Source organism: Epinephelus fuscoguttatus, linkage group LG20 (genome assembly GCF_011397635.1).
Source record: "Epinephelus fuscoguttatus linkage group LG20, E.fuscoguttatus.final_Chr_v1".
Taxonomy (NCBI): domain Eukaryota; kingdom Metazoa; phylum Chordata; class Actinopteri; order Perciformes; family Serranidae; genus Epinephelus; species Epinephelus fuscoguttatus.
The window spans coordinates 34,414,313-34,436,913 of NC_064771.1; the positions used below are offsets into that span (position 1 = coordinate 34,414,313).

Sequence of the window (22,601 nt, forward strand, 5' to 3'; positions counted from 1 at the left end):
AAATTTAGAGTCTGATGAAGGAATCTGCCATGCAAGCATTGGCAGGACAAACTGCCATGTGGCCACTGCCCTGGAGGACACCTCGCCACAAGTAGGATATACTGTGTTGTGAGTGCTTTTATTGTGTGCCGAGGCCCTTGCTGCTGTTTCACAATTCCCCCTGCAAGGCACCTGTGACGACAAAGGAAATATACTTACTAATGAATGGAGATGGATAGATCTAGTCAGCAGTCCACCTGATATGCAGCAGCTGGGTAAGATGCTCAGCTTTGCATCGAAATAATTAAAAATCCTGCTCACCTGGCAGAGCTGTTGGACTCACCTGGGGTTCTTTTCATTATGTTAACGTCCCTCCTTGCTTCCTTCACTTCCTCCCAGTAAGTATGTGTGAGAGAGATGCAAATAACAGAAATGAAGATGGAGGAGTCAAAGCTGCCAAATGAGAAATCCTTGGTTCCACAGTGTCAGTCTTGAGTGGTGTCAGTTATTGAGCCACATGTGGAGGCGCAGCATTTATCCCTCATGATACTTAATAAAAGTGGACACACGGGATACACCTGTGTTTCCTCACTCTAACATCCTCCAGAGGCCTCCTAACTCCTTGTCTCCTCAAGTTGCATGCAAGGGATTCGAAGATCCTCCATGATGGGAAAGGGGGAGCGATTTGCAGGTCACAGGAAGAGAGAGGACGTGAAGTATAAGTTAGCACAATGAAAAGCATCCCTGATCAGGTAGAAGAGGAGCTGCAGCTGTGATTCTGCTTCATTTCTGTTCTAATGAAACTCACTTTGTTCTTTTACTGATGACCCTCTGGTTTCTGTTCAGAGCCTGTCAGGTTGGTGGGAGGATCCAGTCGCTGTGCAGGAACACTGGAGGTGAAACGAGGAGACTGGAGACCAGTGGATGGCTCTGACTGGACACTGAAGGAAGCAGCTGTCGTCTGCAGAGACTTGGACTGTGGCTCTGCTGTTTCAGCAGGAATAAAAAATGAGGCCTTGCGCAAATCTGCATGGAAGATCAGTCCTAGCTGTATTCAGGCTGGACATACCCTGAGGGAGTGTGTAACATCAGGTTCCTCTTCCTCCATCATGGAGATCACCTGCGTAGGTAAGCTGGTCTGTTACATCATCTATGACAGTAATCTTTCCAAGATATGCTTGTATCAAAAACCCTGTAGTTGATCATAAGATCTTCCAGGCTGCACTCTGATGAAACTGCTTGTGTATCAGACTTCCTGAACTAATGGTTTGGGAATATGTGAATCTGTACAGTGTCTGATGAGATGTATCATGTCTGTTTCATAGTATCAACAATCACAAATAAAGATCAGTTTTAAAATTTAAATTCTGTCCCTCCCTCCAGACTCTGTCAGGCTGGTGAATGGGACTAATCTATGTTCAGGACGACTGGAGGTGAAGTCTGACCAGTCTAACCAGTCGTGGTCCTCAGTGTGTGAAGATGACTTTGACCAGCAGGATGCAGAGGTGGTCTGTAGGGAGCTGGGCTGTGGGGCTCCTTCAGTCCTCCAGGGGGCGCTCTATGGAGAAGTGGAAGCTCCAATGTGGACCAAAGAGTTCCAGTGTGGAGGTAACGAGTCTGCTCTCCTGGACTGTAGAAGCTCAGGCTCAGATAGAAACACCTGCTCATCTGGCAAAGCTGTTGGACTCACCTGCTCAGGTAGAAGAGGAGCTGCAGATTTGATTTGGTTCATTTCTGTTGTAATGAAACTCACTTTGTTCTTTTACTGATGACTCTCTGCTTTCTGTTCAGATCCTGTCAGGTTGGTGGGAGGATCCAGTCGCTGTACTGGAACACTGGAGGTGAAACAAAGAGACTGGAGACCAGTGGATGGCTCTGACTGGACTCTGACGTCAGCAGTTGCCTTCTGTAGAAACCTGAACTGTGGCTCTGCTGTTTCAGCAGGAAGGAAAGAGGACTCCTCCAACAGACCTGCATGGAAGATCAACTTTGACTGTGTTCACTCTGGATCTGCTCTGAGAGAGTGTGTGACATTATTGTCCTGGTCTTCCTCCACCCTGGAGCTCACCTGTTCAGGTAAGCCCATCAGTGACATCTGGTGCTTCTGAAAGTCAAGGATGCTTCTTTGGTAGGACGGGTCCTTCCGAGTTGAGCCCTACAGAGGCTAGGCAAGATCCCTTGACTTTGAGATGCACCAATCATCTGTGACAGCGATCTTCCAGTGTCGTCCTTCCTCTGATCTGAACTGTAAAATTATCCAGGACAATAGCATCCTGATGGGTAGAGAAGTGGGCTTATTCCCTGATGCTTCAAACTGTGGCAATCTGCCCTTTAAGCAACCTCCTGTGGTTTTATGTGAAGGTGTTGATTTCATTTCAACCAGACAGGGGCATTAGGGAGAGAATGAGCAGGCTTTAATTCATCCCCTCACAGTGACTTTAGTTAACTGATGAGTGATTTTAGGTGATTTAACGTGACTGAAGTCTAAGGTTGATGGGAGCAGCTGTACTGATGTGTGTGTCTGTGAATGTGTTTCATCAGATCCAGCAGCTTTTATCATCAGACTGGTCATCCTGCCGCTGATTCTGCTGTTGTTCAACACTGTCATCTATTTCATCTTTAAGGTACCGTACATCTCTGTTGGTTAGAGGACTGGCTCAAACGAAGCTCTTAGCCTGTGTGTGTTGAACTGAAGAGAGGAGTGATGCAATAACTCATATCTGTGTGCTGTCATGTCTCCAGACCACCAGAGGGAAGAAGCCAGGCCACAGGAGAACATCGAGGTGGATTATTACAACCTCGGTGTTTCCAGAGCTGAAGGAGGATCGGCTGAAGAGGAAGGAGCCCAGGCAGAAGAGTAGGACCTCCAAAGAGCTCATCTCACATCTAATTAGATTTCTCACCTGCCAAACATCAACTCTGAATGGAACATTTCTTTTAAATCCTTGTCAAATGGCTAAAAGAATGAAAGCAGGAAGAGATAACTAAAGGTCTCTCCTCTCAGTCTCAAGTGATAATCCAACCAGGTTTTTGGAGCCCAGTTTCACAAGGAGTCAAGTCCATTTTGAACAATTCTGCACCTTGAGATTTCGTTCAGTGGCAGTGTAGTAAGTAGTCTGACCGTTATGTTGCAAGATGGAAAGTAAGTACATGGAGGTCAGGGTGGTGGATGGACATGCAGTGCATCAGACTTTCATGCAAGAGGACTTGTCACAGACCTACAATGAACATTTGCCTTTTAATAACCAAAACAATCTTTCCCATGCCTTCACCATCATTTATTTGCAATCACCACAATTTTTTCTAATCTTTAGCAAATTTATTGTGTCCCGATGGCCATTGGAGACATGGAGTCCAGGTGGGCCTTGTTGAGGTTGTAGAAGGTCACCTGTGCCCGATGTGGTGGAAACCAAAGAATCTGCTAGTGGACATCAGTGGTGAAAAAGACCATTTAGTTGAAGAAAGAGTCTTTTCAAGCTCAATCAGGAGACTCCAGAAACGCCAGCAGGACTGCAGCGTCTGTGGTCGCTGGGGCAAAAACTGTGTGGGTGGAGTTTGGGGTAGGCCCTGGAGAAGGACTTTCAGTCAAGGTTCTGACAGATAATCAGACAGCTCAGGAGAGGGAGGCAGAGCTTAGCCCAGGCTGTTTCCAGCTGAAGAGGAGAACTGTTGACTCAGACTGAGGACATTAGATAGATAGAGATAGATAGACAGATAGTGGAGGAAACACTTAAAGGAACTCCTGAACCAGACAGATATGCCTTCTATAGAGGAGGCAGAGCTTGAAGGATCATGGGAGGCCTTGTCCATTTCTGCACAAAGTCCTTTTTATCCAGTCTCTACATATCAGTCATTATTCATAACATGAGCTTGATTTGTAGTCTCATAATACATAATGCTTGTAATCAGTTGCGCTTTGGTTGGTTCAGTTATTGATCATTAATAGCCAGTTTGAGAGTGTTCCTCATTTATTATTAGACATGGTTATCTTTGTCAGTACAGCCTATGTTTGACCATGCATCATATCATGGCTCATCTTGTATTGTTAATAAATAAATAAATATCTACATACACCCCACAATGACTTGTTTGTGTACTTAAATCTTTTAATATCAGAGTCCCTTAAGTTTTATATTAACTTATAACTTAGTTATATTTGACTATGCATCACTGTTTCTTGTATTGTAAATAAATCTCTACGGAAGTGAAAAAGTGAAAAATGTCTATCGTAGTTTGTTCAGAATCAAAGGTAACAGTTCCAAATGGCTTGTTTTGTTTGACCTACAGTCCAAAACCCAAAAGATAATTAGATTACTGTGAAATGAAACTGAGAAAAGCAACAAATTATCCTACTGGAGAAGCTGGAATCATCAACACAGTTGATGGGTGAATTACCATTGCAGTTCCAGTGGTTTTGTAGCTATTATGGCACCGGTTTATTGTACTTTAACAATTCTGTCAATTAAGTTAGAGATATGTTAGAAATTTCTGATATCTCCAAACCCAGAAACACAAAACTGACATTAACATGTTTGTTTTTTACTTCGCTGCTCGTACAGCCTGAACACTATGACAAGAATCTGAGAGAAAACAAAAACTGTCACTTGTTTCTTGATTCATGAAGCTTAACTCTGCTCAATACCAGCTAATTTAGCAAAATATATTTTATTTCTAATCTCCTGTCATGTTTAACTTACATCAAAGGTGTTTGTGTACTGTGAACATAACAGCACAATAGGAATTAAAACTTGAATTTCTAATAATCACATACAATGTTTATGTGCAATCCTTATTTACACAAACGCTACGAGCAGTCAGAGGCAGGTGTAGATTTTGTTAATAACTACGAACAGATTGGAGCTACTAATATATTGATGCCAAAATATACAGAAATTCCTTCTGCTCACATTTTATCAATGAGACCCTCAGACTTTGTGGTGGTTTTGGGTCTCTGTCATTATTATGTATGTTTTTGGCTTTTTTTTTGTCTGTTTGTAGTTTTGTTTTGTCTGTTTTGTGTCTCTGTGAGGTCATTTTGATTATCCTTGTGTTTGTTTTGCCTGTTTTTTTTTCAGTTCCTTTGAATTATTCCCTATTTTGAATTATTTGTAATATGCAGAACTATTACAGAGAAGCAGTAGTTGGCAATGAAACAATTCTTCAACAATGCTCATTAAATATATGTAAGAAGAAAATTACATGCATCAACAATAAGAATATAAGACCTAAAATAGAGCAGAAGTTAAAATTTCCGGATAAAATCTAATTTGTTTATTTGTGGGAGACAGTAATTGGGAAATTATTAACCTGTAAAGAAGAATGCAGTAAATGTATATGTGTTATGAAAAGTTATTAATATATAGACAGTCAACTGGACTGACTTTAAAGGAGATGTATCATCATCATTTCTCTCTGACAGGAAGATGCAGCCAAACTAACAGATTAGGTTACCATGGGAACCACAGAGTGTGCTTTGATTGTTGCGAAACTCTTAATAATTTTTAATCTTATCACATAGAGGCATTTGAGACTTGTCAAACATTTTCTTCAACTTAACCCTTTAAATCCAGTTTTCAGCCATCCTTGCAGAGGGCCTACAGGCACAGAGTTCTGACACAAGCTGTAGAAATCGTGCACAGAGTGGTCTAAAGTACCTTAACCCTTTCAGTCTCAGACTAAAAACTGTATTGTATTACTTCCATTTATCAGCCTCTATAAAGTCTCTCATCAGCTTCATGTGTGGATGATTTGCACATACTGACAGCTACTCTCTGGATTTATAATGGATACACACACACATAGAATTTGGGTTTGCTTAGAAAGACAGTGATAAAATGCATTTCATAAATTATAAAAAATTATACTGTGAACTCAGAAATATGAGAAGGACAATGAAGAACTAATGGTCACATAAATTCAGTGAACTCACCCTTTAATCTGTGGTTCATCAGTTCTGAGAAGTTGCTCAACAGTTGGCTGATGATTAGACAAAAGAAGAGACATAATTAGCAGAGAACAGATGACAAGTGTGACAGACAAGAAGAGACAGACGGTCCACCTGGACATGGATCCCCTGCTGATGGTGCTGCTGTTGCTGTGGAGCTCAGGTAAGACTGTGTTTTTATGATGAATGTGTGAAAGGTGCAAAACTTGAGTGTTAAAATACTGGATTAAGTCACAGTTCTGTATTTCAAACAAAAACTCCATCCATTTTCTGTAACTGCTTATCCTCTTTAAGGTCGCAAGTGTCCTGGATCCAATTCCAGATGACTTAGGGCAAGAGACAGGGTGCATTCAAAACCTCAGTGTAAAAAGTTGAATTAAACTACTGTATGTTGTAAAGTCTTGAAGGCTGCATTTTCAAATGCATCTCTGCTCTCATCTATAACTGCTTGAATATAATGGATCAGGGGCCTCATTTATAAAGCTTGCTTATGCACAAAACAGAGCTTGAAAGTGGCGTACGCCACTTACCACACAAAGGTTGTGATTGATAAAAATAAACTTGGCGGGAGAATGTGCGCACCTGTAAGCAAACTCTGAGTCATGCGTGCGCACATTTTGGTAGACACTGGGAAGTGGCGACACAGACGGCGAGGTGGAGAAGTGGAGTCAGATTTTTATTGATGTCTCACACAAATTTAATGTCACGCTATATCCACTTTAGATAAACATTATCATTGAAATTAAATCCAGCAGCCTTATTTTGCACTTGGAGTGAGTGATAATTATTTCATAAAAACGTTGTAAAATCCAACTCAAATCCTGAATTGAAATTCTTTCTAAATACGTATTTAATCCACACTGCCTCTAACGTGTCATTGTCCACTCTGTGAGCGCAGGAGGGGGAGAGGATGGCGCGACTGCATGGAATATATTTTTTTATTTAGCTAAATATTTCTAGTGCATTTATCATGTCTCGAAATACAGCCATTAAGCACAACCGTTACACTCATTTCATCAGCCCTACTTAGACATGTGCTGTTCATGACAAAACCGGCTTGAAGAAACGTGCACGTCCTCCTTTTTGCCTCCACCTATAATAAATGTGAGTCTTTATGTCGCACATCAATGTCAAACATCCTTAAATTTAAAAGCAACACATTAACTACATGCTGGTAATGGAGCAGAAATATTTGGTCTACCTTTAGATCACACCACCTTTTTTTTTGTTCTGTCACTGTCGGTGCAGTCCCACAGACACAGCTGACAGCATCAGCAGCGTTGATGTGTTGCCACTTTTTTTCGCTTTCTTTTATTAGTGATCTCACTGCTGTGGCCACCAAATAAAATCTTTCTTCACTCCTCCACCTCCCGTTAAAGGGTCTCTTGCTCAATCTCGGAGAAATTCCGTTTTTTGGTTCGTTTCTCACCCGTCGCCATGACTCACAACGAGAGAACACTGGCATGCCGGCTTATTTATATGCAGATCGCATTCATGAAGTGATTTGCATGACCATTTATGGTTGAACTAGGGCATGTCGAGGGCGGAATATGAGGCGGATCTGGGTGCGCACAACTCCAGGAGGTCTGTGATTTATACAGAGAACACTGCGTGCAAGTGTGCGTGCGCACGGTGTTATAAATCAGATTATTTTTTGGCGCACGCCATTTTCATCTTTTGGGGGCACGTCAACTTTTAGTATGAATCCTAAGCACTCTTTTATAAATGAGGCCCCAGGCCTTTAAGTATTATCTGAGTATCATTCAAAGTTGGTTAAAAAGTATTGCTGTTTTATTTTGTAAGTTTGAATACCCTTAATTGTCATTGTAGCAGATAAAAGTCTGATCTAATATTCTCCAGTTTAATGTTTTTTTTTATTTTTTCCTTATAAATTAAATTTTGATGCACTTTTCTGAGTGAAGCAAATTTTAACTTTATTAATTATTCCAATAGACATTTGGTTTGCATTTAGGCTTTAATGCATGTGTCACAAACATACTCTGATGAATGATAAACAGCAACAACCAATAAGTAGTATAAGTAGTATAGTTAAAAATGAATACACACACTCTCGTTGTCAGTACTTCGTGTGGCCCATTATCTTTGAGGTCTCTGTGAGGACCACCACTTCCACTGGAGCTATGACGGAGCAAAAAAACAAATCAGGTGGTAATAGAGCGTGAGAATCTCTATTACTCATACAGAGGGTTTTTTTTTCTTTTTTTTAATTGCTTTCGTTGTGGAGACAAGACAAACTGTCCTCACAAGTAAAAACAACAAGGTTTGGGCCACACAAGGCTACAAAGACAAGAACAAAGATACACTCTTTCAGTACCACAAGGGTTTAGTAATGTTATCACACAGGATTTCTGGATTTAAAATTTGGCTGTTGTACTGCATTATCTTTATGAGAGCTGGTCTGTAGATTTACTCTGTATGGACATTTGGAAGATTTAAAATGTCTACATTAAAACAAATCCAAATAAGGAAATTACAACACACACTGAGACATGTTTTATTTGTATACATTTATTGTGTTGTCACACACTGAAAACATTTCATTAGTGTTTTAAAGACACAGTTCTGTTACTTTTCCGATTGTGCTGCTACCACTATGGTGGTCACATGTATGAAAAAACTCAAATCAATATGCTGCTTCATATTCATGTTTCTTCTGAAGGAAAACACAAATCAACTGGTAAACAGAGACCATTAACACTTTTCATGCCATGTATTATTTTCCAGCCACCGCCAGCATTTTTGATCATACTCACTAATTTTTCAAGACCCACAAAATAATTTCTTTTATGAATATGTAAACTGTATATCCATGACACTAAAGAAGAGGCCTTCTAGTTTTTTTTTTTTTTTTTTATCAACACTTGAATTTCTTTATTCTCATCAAAAAAAACAAACATTTCGGACAAAAAGTTGAGAAAATTTTGAACAAAGAGTAATTTTCAGGATAAAACCAATTTCACATTTATATTCTTTTGTTTTTTCTCATGTCCTTACGTCAGTTTGAACTGTATAAATGAAAGTAATAGTAATAATAATGAAAACAATATTCTCTTTGAGGTGTAGCAGCGGAACACACCACGTTCAGTGATCGCTCAGTGTTCTATTGTCTCTGTCTCCTCTGTGGGTGTCTTGTCCTTGTGTCACTGTCACCATCATGGACATCCCGTTTCCCACCAAACTCGCTTTGCTTCTTCGTCCAAATCGGATTCAGAATATTGATCAAAACAGGAAATGTCAGAGTCTGAGTCCATCAACATCTCCACGGCTTGCACAACAAAAAGAAAAGAAAGAAAGTCAGATTAAATATTCCTGCCACAACAATTTTAAGACCTTTGAGGTCTTTGGGGATCACATGATTATACATGAACGCGCAGCGGACCTTGTAAACAATGGGCTGAGATCAACACAGAGAGAGGGGGTGTACAAGTCATGCTATACTCCAGATGAAATTACACTCTAGTTCTTCACATAGCAATTTTTAATTCCTTCAATCTAGAAATGATGAATTTCGCTTATTGCTCCTTTAAAAATCAAGTTTCCCCATTTTTCTTAGCTATCCAAGCAGAGCAGCTACAAGCACAGAATTTTGACACAAATGCAGAAATTATGCAATGGTTCCCAACTGGTGGGTCGCAGTCCAAAAGTGGGTCGCAGGTCCATTCTAAATGGACTGCAAGTGACACGCAAAGTTGGAAATAAACACACTTTATTTTGAGGTACAACAAATTTCCCAGTCATAGCTTTTATTTTGAAGTGCTGTTTCCTGCTCTACAGCGAGTGAATAACAGACAGCTACTTAATAGAGACAGCAAACTCCAGATACAATGTCCAAGGTACCCTGGGTGTGCTGGTTGTTGACATTCTGGGACACTGTGTCAAGTTCTGCCTGTTACATGTCTCTTTTTTTTTTAATTACACTTTTTACAGGAAATGTACAGTTTGCATACAGTCTCTTTCAAAGTAAACGCACTACATTGGTACAACACTGCCAATTGAAGTTTTATTCCTTCAACAACAAAAGCACATGGTTGGGTTTAGGAAAAAAGAACAGGGTTTACAATCTTACAGGAAGTGAACACCGGCCTCCTGGGTGGAAGGCGGTGGTTGTTGATTTGTTGGTGCTGACATCGGGTGTTGGTAGGGAAGGGTAAAATAGTCGTAATAACCAATAAATAACAGGCAACTGTTCAGTGATCTCTTTTCAGCTTTATTAAGTATAATTAAACTGTGATGTTCTCGTGTCAACTGGATCATAATAACTCACGAGGAGGGGTTATAAACAGTCATGGTAGCTTGGGTTGAATCTATATGTTAAAAAATAACTTATTAAGCTGGCTGACTCTGAATTAAGCTTTTGATCCCCTTTTGTTGAAATTGTAAATATTGTATATGTGTACTGTGAACTCACAGAATTATGAGAAGGACATTGACTAAGAACCAATGGTCACATAAATTCAGTGACCTGCTCCGCCACGTACTCTGATGAACAATAAACAGCGACAATCAATAGGCGAGGAAATAAAAGCAAGAAAATATACACTATATTTAAAAACAAACACACACACACACACACACACACACACACACACACACACACACACACACACACACACACTTGTTTTAAGTACTTTGTGTGGTCCATGATATTTGAGTTCTTTGAGAGGGCCACCACATCCACTGGAGCTATAAGGGAGCAGAAAACAAACCAGGTGGAAGTAGACAGTACAAATCTCACTTCAGAAAGTTCAAAATAAGCTTCTCTCTGCTATAGTTGAAGGGACCGTCATTAATGTCCCCACAGAAAGGGTGTTTCACTAAGGTTTGGTCCACACAAGGATACAAAGACAAGCTGCATACACACACACTCTTTAAATAGCACAGTTGTTCAGTGATGTCATCACACGGGATATCTCAGTGTTGAAGTTTGCTTTGTTACATTTACCCTTTAAGAACTGTACTGCAAAGCTAGTTCAACATACACTTTAAAGAAATAACTGTTACTACTCTGTATTTGGCTCCTCCCACAGTTATGTTCAGAGGTATGAAAATATAACCCAAGTTTTAATAAACCATAGTTTTCCTTTCCAAACTGGTTTTAGCTTTGCAAGGCAGTGGTACACACATGATTCCAGAGTGAGTTCATACAGTCATCTGTTTTTGTCTCTGAGATGAGCCTGAAAACGTTTGTTTAGTTCACAGCTCTGCTCCAATCAAAATGCTGCTTTACAGTTAGGTTTCTTCTCTGATTTTCTCCTCAGGACTCTGGGCTGAAGGAAAACGCAACTCAACAGGTAAACAGAAAACAAAGATAAATGAAGTGGATGGATGGGTCAACAAGGTGTCTCCAGCTGTTTTGTGTTTGACAGGACAATTATTTTGTTCTAACCAATCAGCAGTGACTCGAATATGCATCCCGTCAAGCTTTTACTCTGGGGGTGATATGCACAATTCCTTTAGTGTTTAGGATCTTGCCTGCAGTGTTTTTGTAGTTGTTTGATCAGGCTCTCAGGACAGCCTGTAAACAGAGCTTCACAGTAATCAAGAGAAGGTAAATAGTGTGAATAACTTTTCCCAGGTGTCCAAGGAGAGAAATGGTGTAACCTCGTCAGTGTCCTTATAAGTGGTGAAGGGCCACTTTACCAAATGTGTGCTTCAAAAGTTAAGCAAATATAAAAAGATTTGTTCCCAGATTAGCAACCATGGAAGTAGAAGAGCTGTAAGATGTGAAATGAGGATCTTTCTGTTTTATGATGACCAAAATCTCAATTTGTCCTGTTTTAAATGCAGAATAAATTAACAAGACAGCTGATAGCTGATCTGCTGAAGCAGAGATATAGAGCTGTGTGTCATCTGCAAAGAAATAAACTGATTTCATTACAGACAGAGAAGAATGCCCAATACTAAACCTTGGAACAGACCTCAAGAAATACTTTTCTGCCATTTACTTTTCATCTAGTGCTGTTCTCAGGTCACATTTACATGTACAGTATTTTGGTTTATGGCCAATTACCTGGACTTTGTCATTAGTGCTAGGCAGTAAATGTGAGTATGCTAAAATGCTAAACAAAGACGGTGAACATTTTATTTTGTATATCTGCTACACATTAGCATGTTAGCATTGTCATCATGTCAGTATGGTAGTATCACTGTGCTTGAATACAGCCTCTCAGAGCTGCTAACATGGCTGTTAGTCTTACGTCTATGTTTAATCTTCTTCTAATCTTTTGCAGAATGTATCCCACAATCCTTTGTTTTCCTCCAGGTGCTCACTGTGAAACCACAGCCAAGGCTGACATCGTGCTATTGGTGGACGGCTCCTACAGCATTGGTCTCCACAATTTTAATTTCTTAAGGTCTTTTCTTGCTAGACTAGTCAGCGTCTTCAATATCAGTCCAGACAGAGTCCAGATTGGTAATATTCTTACTTTTTCTTCTTCTGTTTATACTACCACTCTTTGCACTATGTTTGGACAATTATTATTAGTTTTTTTATTATCTCAAGATTTCACACCAATATGTAAAAATATTTAAATACAGGTACAGGTGCTATATTCAAGATTTTAATCGAAGCAAATGAAAGAAGTGACAAAATCTAAAACATGAAAACTTGGATGTTAAGTGATGAGTTGATCTACAAGCAGTATTTTAATGTTGTACAGTAGCTGGTCTACTTATGTAATAGTTCATACCAGAATCAACTAGAGAAGAGCGGGGCACAATCTAAGGCTGCATTCAGCCCTAGAGTCGTCTCCTTTGGTCTCAATCAGAGACTAATTTTCTCACAAAGTTGTATAATTGCCTAGAGTTGGTTCGTGTTCTCACGGCAGCATTTACAAGTGGACCAGATCAAATGCCTTGTGTGAGAAAGCTGCTCTTGATTGGTCAGAATTTCCATGTGGGAAAAATCCAGGAAGTAAAGCAAACGTTGAAGAAGAGTACACTTGCAAGATAAATGTGACACTTTCTAATGTCACAATGGAGGGACAACTACGCAGGTTGATTTTAGCGCTGCTCATCGTGGACTATATTGCTGTCATTGTTCATTTTAGTCAAAGCATACAGTTTGAAAACGAGGCGCGGCTCCAACTAGAAAACAATGTTTTGATGCATTGGATGTGCTGAATGTGCATATTAAGGCAGTACAGGAGGAGGTGCACATTAATAATCCTCCAGGACTGTAACATGCTCATGTTTAACCCAAACAATGAGTCATGTGACTGCAGTTGGTTCACATTCAGGTCGGAACACCTTCTCACCACAATTCAACCGCACCAGAGTTCGTTTATAACCAGACCGAGACCACCTCTTCAGGAAGGTCTTGGTCCAGTTGTTTTGCTTGGGTTCACCCCTGCACAAACAAATCGCACTGAGGTGGCAAACAAACTTGAGTTCCATTGAACCAAACCAAACAGGGCAGGTGTGAAAGAATCCTAACGAAACTGAGTCAGATATTACATCAGTTTCACTTCCTTTCTTTCTTTGCTTTGTTTTTATTTTTGTTCTTAATTTTTTTTTTAAATCTTCCAAACAACACAGACACACACACACAAAAACACCTAACATCAACAACAAAAATGATGAAGCAAAGCAATAATCATAAATCAAATAAGGAAAAGATGGGATGATAACATGAGTGGTTGAGCTGGTCGAGAATTTAGTCATTTGTTCCATCTGTACATTTGCAAATTTGTACAGGCATTTGAGAGTTCATGATACATGTATGTGTGTGTGAGTGCTGGGGGTAATGATGATAACAAGACAACAACAATAATAAACAAACATCACATTTATAAAACTATGGTTGCATATTTTGATTACTGACGTTATTATTAGATGCTACAGTGTTCATCTTTCCTTAATTACTGCATTTTTCTGTCTGAACTTTGTTTCATTCACAATATTGTAATTTTGTAAAGAATACCTACTGTTATTATTGTTTTTGTCATCATCATTTTAAAAGAAGGGCTGGGTCAGCCTTTTTCACATTGCTGTGTGTTTTCTGCAGGTCTGGTTCAGTATAGTCGAGACCCAAGGACTGAGTGGCACCTGAACGCCCACCAGACCAAATATTCCCTGCTGAGGCACACATATCGTCTGCCATACAAAGGAGGAAGCACTAGGACAGGTGATGTAACAGGATGTTGTCTAATCCATAGCAGCCTCACACTGTGTGGGACTGTGGGGTGGGACCAGAGGCTCCAGCTGAATATTAGCCCAAAATTGGAGTCAAATATATTTACTCTCTGTATTTGGGTCAATGAGTGAATGAGTATTTTGTACAATAAATAAATAAATACGTCAAGCATTTACCAACTTGAAATGCTTATACACTTTAAGAAGTTGCCTGACAGCTCATTGGACGAAACGACAGTAACTTGCACAATTTGCAAAGCCGAATTTAATTACCACAGAAGTAATTCATCTCTGCCGTATCACCTTAGAGCAAAACACCCTGCTAAATTCACCTCTATGGGGCCTCGCCAGTCCACACTGCAGGAGTGTGGTGTTCGTGGGTGAATAATGAAACCTGTGAATGAAAATTAACCAATTCCTTGCTTAGGCCTATTTGGATAGCTAAAAAGTGCCGGCCAATTAGCATAGTAGAAGATGACAGATTTAGAGAAGTCATTCGCGCTGCATTGGGAGATACCTCTTATAATCTACCCTCGAGAGGAACCATCATGTCAAGACTGCGCACTTTGTATGAGGACACTTGCCAAGCTGGCACACACTGCACGCAAGTACCTGTCAACCCCTGCAACCACAGTGCCCTGTGAGAGGTTTATCTCACTCTCAGGCCACATTATTCAAAGGAAGCGAGCTTCTTTATCTTCTGATAATGTAAACAAACTGGTCTGCCTCAGTAACTGGCTGAGTGCAAAGAAGGTATGAGCCAAATTGTCTCTATGGAGTGAAAAATGTTCAACATTCTGGACTTTCAGCAGCATCTTTCCGTGTTCTTTTATATATTTGCATTGACTCTTGTGCACCTTTTTAAAATTCAACTGGCACATGAAGATGGAACACATTTTGTTATTAAGAACATTTATATTATTGTTAGTTCCTATAAGAATTTTAATGGCCTTGATGGTTCTGGTATTCAACCTGCACTTTAACCTTTAGGCCTGGGTTTGTTATTATTTCTGTCAGCAGATACAAGAAACATGCCTTTCAAGCTGAGTCACTGTTGAAAAGTTGTACTTCACAGGAGAGAAACTGTGTTCAAAGTTTAAAAAAAGCTATTAAGATAATCTTTGAATTTAAATATACATTCTTTGTGTTTAATTTGTATTAACTTCATGATTTTGCATAAATAAATATCTGTTACAAGCTTCAGACTTAAGTAGAAAAATGTGATTAAACGCAATCAATCTATTGATAAATTAATCGTGATTAATTACAGAAAATTGTGTGATTAATTAGTTCATTTTTTTTAATCAATTGACAGTCCCAATGTGTGTGTGTGTGTGTGTGTGTGTGTGTGTGTGTGTGTGTGTGTGATTGTTTACAACATATTTACCACATAGAAGTGTATAGTGTATATTTTGAGCAATGTGTGAATGAAATCTTCCCCCCACAACAGATTATACAAAAAAACAGTGTATTTGAAAATATTATTGACAAATCATCTTGAGAAAAGAGACTTCAGCTGAAGTTGTAAAAGAACATTTTCCTGTTTGTTATAATGATTACACTGATTGCAGTGATAAAACTTTAAAAAAAAAACTTACAATGGGAAAAATGGGAGAAACCTCAGGAAGAGCAACTGAGGAGGGATCCCTCTTCCAGGACGGACAGATGTGCAGTAGATGTTATGTGTGCAAATGTAGAGTAATCCAATAGAAAAGTATGCAGTAATGTGAATTATAGCATAGTATTGTTGTACAATATTAAAAATGTTGGCATTATTATGCAAATTGTGATTATACTAATAATTACTTCGTTTTTACTGGAACAAGGGGCACCTGAACTGACTCCCCCAACTTCACAACACTATGGTTTTTGATCCCTCTTTTTTTACTGTCATACAGGACGGGCTCTGGACTATATCCTCCTTAAAAACTTTAAATCTAATGTGGGAATGCGAGCAGACTCCCAAAAAATTGCTGTTTTGATCACTGATGGAAAGTCCCAGGATGACATATTCCTTCCCTCACAGAACCTGAAGAACGCTGGAATCGAGATCTACGCTATTGGTGACTGACTCTCACTTTCAATAATGATGATGCTGAACAGCATCAGAAAAATTTGTAAAATGAGGATAAGCTCTGAAACTACAATACTTATATAAGTGACATCAATATAAACTGAATGTGGTACTTCATGTTTGTCAAAATAAAAATGTTAGCTAGATCATTCCTTAAAGTGTAAAAATGACAGCATTTATCATTTATATCAGTTCATGTCTTTATGTCATGAGCACCAGGTCAGGCTAATTTCAGTCTTTGTGATTTGATTATAGTAGTGGACCAAATTGAACTAAAGCCACCGGCTGTCCAAAAGAAATAAAGTCAAGTTACAATCATGGGACATGCTTTAGCAGATATGAGCAGTAATGTAAAGTCCATATGATTTGTAGTGAATGGAATGAAAAATGCTCAACCATCAGTCTGGTCTGTCAATTGTTTAGTTTAGGTGTTAGAAAACCACAATTTTATGACTTTGCCAGCCGAATGGTTTTCTTTGTTTTGAGTCCCGTTTTTTAAACACAGTTATTAACACTATTTTTTTCTCTCAGGAGTAAAGGATGCCAACAAAAATGAGCTGAGATCCATCGCCTCCGATCCTGACAAAATTCACACGTACATTGTAAAGGACTTCTCATCTCTAAAGGACATCGTTGACGGCCTCACCATCAACATCTGTAACAGCGCTAATAGCTTAGGTAGACTGTCATCATTGAACAACATACATGTTAGCACTACAATGATCTGCTGGTATCAGAATCAAGGTATCACGTTTTTAAAGCTGTTAATCACCTCCCAGTGTTTAGGACTCTTCCAGTTAGATGTACTTGTCTTCCAAATAGCTTTAATGTCCTTTATAGGGACTTGCCAATGAAGTCACTGCAGCCAACCTTAACAGATACACACCATCCTCAACTCTCCCCAGGGGAGAGTTAATTCCAGCAAAACCATTTGCCTTTCTGTTTCAGACATCATGAAAACCAGGTTTTGGCCTGTGTGTGGTCTCTGTAATGGTGACTGAGATATTCTGCTGCCTCTCAAGGTCCAACACATCTGAGGTTGGATGTTGTAAACTGACTGGATCAGGAACAAAGTAATCAGGGCAAAATAATCTCTCAATCAACAACTTGCTCCCAATGGGTCCATGTGTCCTGTTCCTTCATCCCTATGATCCATATGGCACATACTTCCTCCACCTGTGCTTGAATCTCTTCTTGAATCATGTGACCTCTCTTCTTCCCTTTGACACCTTCTTAGCAAAGTCTCAGAACACTACCCATCCCGACGTCACTATTGCAGTGATACGACTCAAATTTTGTGGGAGTCCCAGCCACAGATGCAAGAAGTGGCTGATCTGGGTGTAGACTTTGCTAAGACGGGATCTGGATAACTTCAAGCAAAACTTTCCCGTCACCTTCTTCATCCTCCAGACCATGGACCTGGACATTCCAGGTTTAAAACTCAGCTGGGCCTGGATGACATGTCTCAAGATCTGAGAGGACCCACCTGCATTAAGGCACCAATATATTCACCGTCAAGTGATCCATGAAGACTCCTCAACACCCTACCTCTGCTGACTTGACAACCAGGTTCAGAGTCATGGCAAACAGAATCACTAACACAGTGATGATCCTCTTTTCAAGCTGATGCTGTGCTGATGTTGTCATTTCAAAGATTACTCTGAGACTGAGCAATTGTAACAATCCAGAATCACTGATCTTGTCTGGAACATGATGTGAAACTATGTATCAACCAGCTTTTTCAGTATCGAGACATTGGTTTTTGCCACAGAGCAGGAGAAGTCTAATCTGAATATGTTGTAGCTTCATTTGTTATTCTACTGTGAACAGAGTCATGACGGGTTGTGACTACCTGATAAGGAAGAGCCACGCCAGAACCAGGATCAGCAGGAACCAAACATCTTACGTTTTAGAGGGAAAGATTGAAATGTACAATATGGATAAGAATGTTAATAAATTAAAAGTAGCACAATGAGTGTATCCAGACATAACTTAAGTATTCATGAAAAAGTAAACAGGATGAAAGGTTGCAACCACTACTATGAGAACATTTTACAAATTAAAATTCCACCCAGCTCTGGCTCCTTGACACATCCTTGACTTGCTGAGTCTCCAGATCATCTGGAACTTTGCTCGTTCCTGGTGCAAGAACAAACACCAAACACTTCATTTAGCTGATACACTGAACAGATTATCAGCAGCTCTTAAGATTTACAAGCCCACCTCCTTTTAAGGTGGTAGATCTTGTTTCTGTTCATCAGGCATTGCTGTCGTCAACATGTCATTTTTCATGCTACCACAAGATGTGGTAGAGGTGTCAAAGTCAGGAATTTTGAAATATTATAATAACTGCTATGGTATGAACTTGTTCTCTCTGTCCATCTCAGTGTTTGCCAGGCTGGTGAATGGGACTGGTCTGTGTTCAGGACGACTGGAGGTGAAGTCGAACCAGTCGTGGTCCTCAGTGTGTGAAGATGACTTTGACCAGCAGGATGCAGAGGTGGTCTGTAGGGAGCTGGGCTGTGGGGCTCCTTCAGTCCTCCAGGGGGCGCTCTATGGAGAACTGGAGGCTCCAATGTGGACCAAAGAGTTCCAGTGTGGAGGTAACGAGTCTGCTCTCCTGGACTGTAGAAGCTCAGACTCTGATAATAACACCTGTTCATCTGGCAAAGCTATTGGACTCACCTGCTCAGGTAGAAGAGGAGCTGCAGATTTGATTTGGTTCATTTCTGTTGTAATGAAACTCACTTTGTTCTTTTACTGATGACTCTCTGCTTTCTGTTCAGATCCTGTCAGGTTGGTGGGAGGATCCAGTCGCTGTACTGGAACACTGGAGGTGAAACAAGGAGACTGGAGACCAGTGGATGGCTCTGACTGGACTCTGAGGTCAGCAGCTATAGCCTGTGAAGACTTGGACTGTGGCTATGCTGTGTCAACAGGAATAAGAAATGAGTCCATGTCCACACCTACATGGAATATCAATCCTGACTGTATTCAGGCTGGATATACTCTGAGGGAGTGTGTCACATCAGGTTCCTCCTCTTCCATCCTGGAGCTCACCTGCTTAGGTAAACCTGTCTGTGACATCATCTATGACTTAGTTAGAATCTCTTTATGTGGTATGAAATGCAGAGACACAGAGGTCTGCTCAGCAACATGACAGATGTGAATTATATCAATATTTGTATTGAAATCATAAATGTTGATGATAACATCTTGTAGAAAGTACGAATTGTGTAATTGCTTGTGTATGTGACTTCCTCATTACAGTATGTCGCCCTCCATGTGACCTGAATGTAGAATACAGGCATTGTTTGAAATCTAGGCAATGACCTGACACCAGGCTCAGCTCAGTAGGTAGTGGGGAGCGATGATAATTAACTCCCAAGTAAAATCGCATTAAATTTAGAGTCTGATGAAGGAATCTGCCATGCAAGCATTGGCAGGACAAACTGCCATGTGGCCATTGCCCTGGAGGACACCTCGCCACAAGTAGGATATACTGTGTTGTGAGTGCTTTTATTGGGTGCCGAGGCCCTTGCTGCTGTTTCACAATTCCCCCTGCAAGGCACCTGTGACGACAAAGGAAATATACTTACTAATGAATGGAGATGGATAGATCTAGTCAGCAGTCCACCTGATATGCAGCAGCTGGGTAAGATGCTCAGCTTTGCATCGAATAATTAAAAATCCTGCTCACCTGGCAGAGCTGTTGGACTCACCTGGGGTTCTTTTCATTATGTTAACGTCCCTCCTTGCTTCCTTCACTTCCTCCCAGTAAGTATGTGTGAGAGAGATGCAAATAACAGAAATGAAGATGGAGGAGTCAAAGCTGCCAAATGAGAAATCCTTGGTTCCACGGTATCAGTCTTGAGTGGTGTCAGTTATTGAGCCACATGTGGAGGTGCAGCATTTATCCCTCATGATACTTAATAAAAGTGGACACACGGGATACACCTGTGTTTCCTCACTCTAACATCCTCCAGAGGCCTCCTAACTCCTTGTCTCCTCAAGTTGCATGCAAGGGATTCGAAGATCCTCCATGATGGGAAAGGGGGAGCGATTTGCAGGTCACAGGAAGAGAGAGGACGTGAATTATAAGTTAGCACAATGAAAAGCATCCCTGATCAGGTAGAAGAGGAGCTGCAGCTGTGATTCTGCTTAATTTCTGTTCTAATGAAACTCACTTTATCCCTTTACTGATGACCCTCTGGTTTCTGTTCAGAGCCTGTCAGGTTGGTGGGAGGATCCAGTCGCTGTGCAGGAACACTGGAGGTGAAACGAGGAGACTGGAGACCAGTGGATGGCTCTGACTGGACTCTGAAGGAAGCAGCTGTCGTCTGCAGAGACTTGGACTGTGGCTCTGCTGTTTCAGCAGGAATAAGAAATGAGGCCTTGCTCAAATCTGCATGGAAGATCAGTCCTAGCTGTATTCAGGCTGGACATACCCTGAGGGAGTGTGTAACATCAGGTTCCTCTTCCTCCATCATGGAGATCACCTGCGTAGGTAAGCTGGTCTGTTACATCATCTATGACAGTAATCTTTCCAAGATATGCTTGTATCAAAAACCCTGTAGTTGATCATAAGATCTTCCAGGCTGCACTCTGATGAAACTGCTTGTGTATCAGACTTCCTGAACTAATGGTTTGGGAATATGTGAATCTGTACAGTGTCTGATGAGATGTATCATGTCTGTTTCATAGTATCAATAATCACAAATAAAGATCAGTTTTAAAATTTAAATTCTGTCCCTCCCTCCAGACTCTGTCAGGCTGGTGAATGGGACTAATCTATGTTCAGGACGACTGGAGGTGAAGTCTGACCAGTCTAACCAGTCGTGGTCCTCAGTGTGTGAAGATGACTTTGACCAGCAGGATGCAGAGGTGGTCTGTAGGGAGCTGGGCTGTGGGGCTCCTTCAGTCCTCCAGGGGGCGCTCTATGGAGAAGTGGAAGCTCCAATGTGGACCAAAGAGTTCCAGTGTGGAGGTAATGAGTCTGCTCTCCTGGACTGTAGAAGCTCAGACTCTGATAGAAACACCTGCTCATCTGGCAAAGCTGTTGGACTCACCTGCTCAGGTAGAAGAGGAGCTGCAGATTTGATTTGGTTCATTTCTGTTGTAATGAAACTCACTTTGTTCTTTTACTGATGACTCTCTGGTTTCTGTTCAGATCCTGTCAGGTTGGTGGGAGGATCCAGTCGCTGTAGTGGAACACTGGAGGTGAAACAAAGAGACTGGAGACCAGTGGATGGCTCTGACTGGACTCTGACGTCAGCAGTTGCCTTCTGTAGAAACCTGAACTGTGGCTCTGCTGTTTCAGCAGGAAGGAAAGAGGACTCCTCCAACAGACCTGCATGGAAGATCAACTTTGACTGTGTTCACTCTGGATCTGCTCTGAGAGAGTGTGTGACATTATTGTCCTGGTCTTCCTCCACCCTGGAGCTCACCTGTTCAGGTAAGCCCATCAGTGACATCTGGTGCTTCTGAAAGTCAAGGATGCTTCTTTGGTAGGACGGGTCCTTCTGAGTTGAGCCCTACAGAGGCTAGGCAAGATCCCTTGACTTTGAGATGCACCAATCATCTGTGACAGCGATCTTCCAGTGTCGTCCTTCCTCTGATCTGAACTGTAAAATTATCCAGGACAATAGCATCCTGATGGGTAGAGAAGTGGGCTTATTCCCTGATGCTTCAAACTGTGGCAATCTGCCCCTTTAAGCAACCTCCTGTGGTTTTATGTGAAGGTGTTGATTTCATTTCAACCAGACAGGGGCATTAGGGAGAGAATGAGCAGGCTTTAATTCATCCCCTCACAGTGACTTTAGTTAACTGATGAGTGATTTTAGGTGATTTAACGTGACTGAAGTCTAAGGTTGATGGGAGCAGCTGTACTGATGTGTGTGTCTGTGAATGTGTTTCATCAGATCCAGCAGCTTTTATCATCAGACTGGTCATCCTGCCGCTGATTCTGCTGTTGTTCAACACTGTCATCTATTTCATCTTTAAGGTACCGTACACATCTCTGTTGGTTAGAGGACTGGCTCAAACGAAGCTCTTAGCCTGTGTGTGTTGAACTGAAGAGAGGAGTGATGCAATAACTCATATCTGTGTGCTGTCATGTCTCGCCAGACCACCAGAGGGAAGAAGCCAGGCCAACAGGAGAACATCGAGGTGGATTATTACAACCTCGGTGTTTCCAGAGCTGAAGGAGGATCGGCTGAAGAGGAAGGAGCCCAGGCAGAAGAGTAGGACCTCCAAAGAGCTCATCTCACATCTAATTAGATTTCTCACCTGCCAAACATCAACTCTGAATGGAACATTTCTTTTAAATCCTTGTCAAATGGCTAAAAGAATGAAAGCAGGAAGAGATAACTAAAGGTCTCTCCTCTCAGTCTCAAGTGATAATCCAACCAGGTTTTGGAGCCCAGTTTCACAAGGAGTCAAGTCCATTTT

The 22,601-nt window shown here is 40.9% G+C and overlaps 1 protein-coding gene across 1 annotated transcript; it reads left to right on the forward strand.

The window, feature by feature from the left end:
- The first annotated feature begins 926 nt into the window (after positions 1–926).
- On the forward strand, positions 927–22,521 carry LOC125881039 (scavenger receptor cysteine-rich type 1 protein M130-like). The gene is made up of 9 exons (XM_049563948.1): positions 927–1,107; positions 1,363–1,677; positions 1,771–1,870; positions 19,038–19,219; positions 20,377–20,658; positions 20,914–21,228; positions 21,322–21,606; positions 22,073–22,155; positions 22,278–22,521. Exons 1-9 carry the CDS (start codon positions 1,089–1,091, stop codon positions 22,395–22,397), a joined length of 1,701 nt encoding a protein of 566 aa, XP_049419905.1. The 5' UTR covers positions 927–1,088; the 3' UTR covers positions 22,398–22,521.
- The last annotated feature ends 80 nt before the right edge of the window (positions 22,522–22,601 follow it).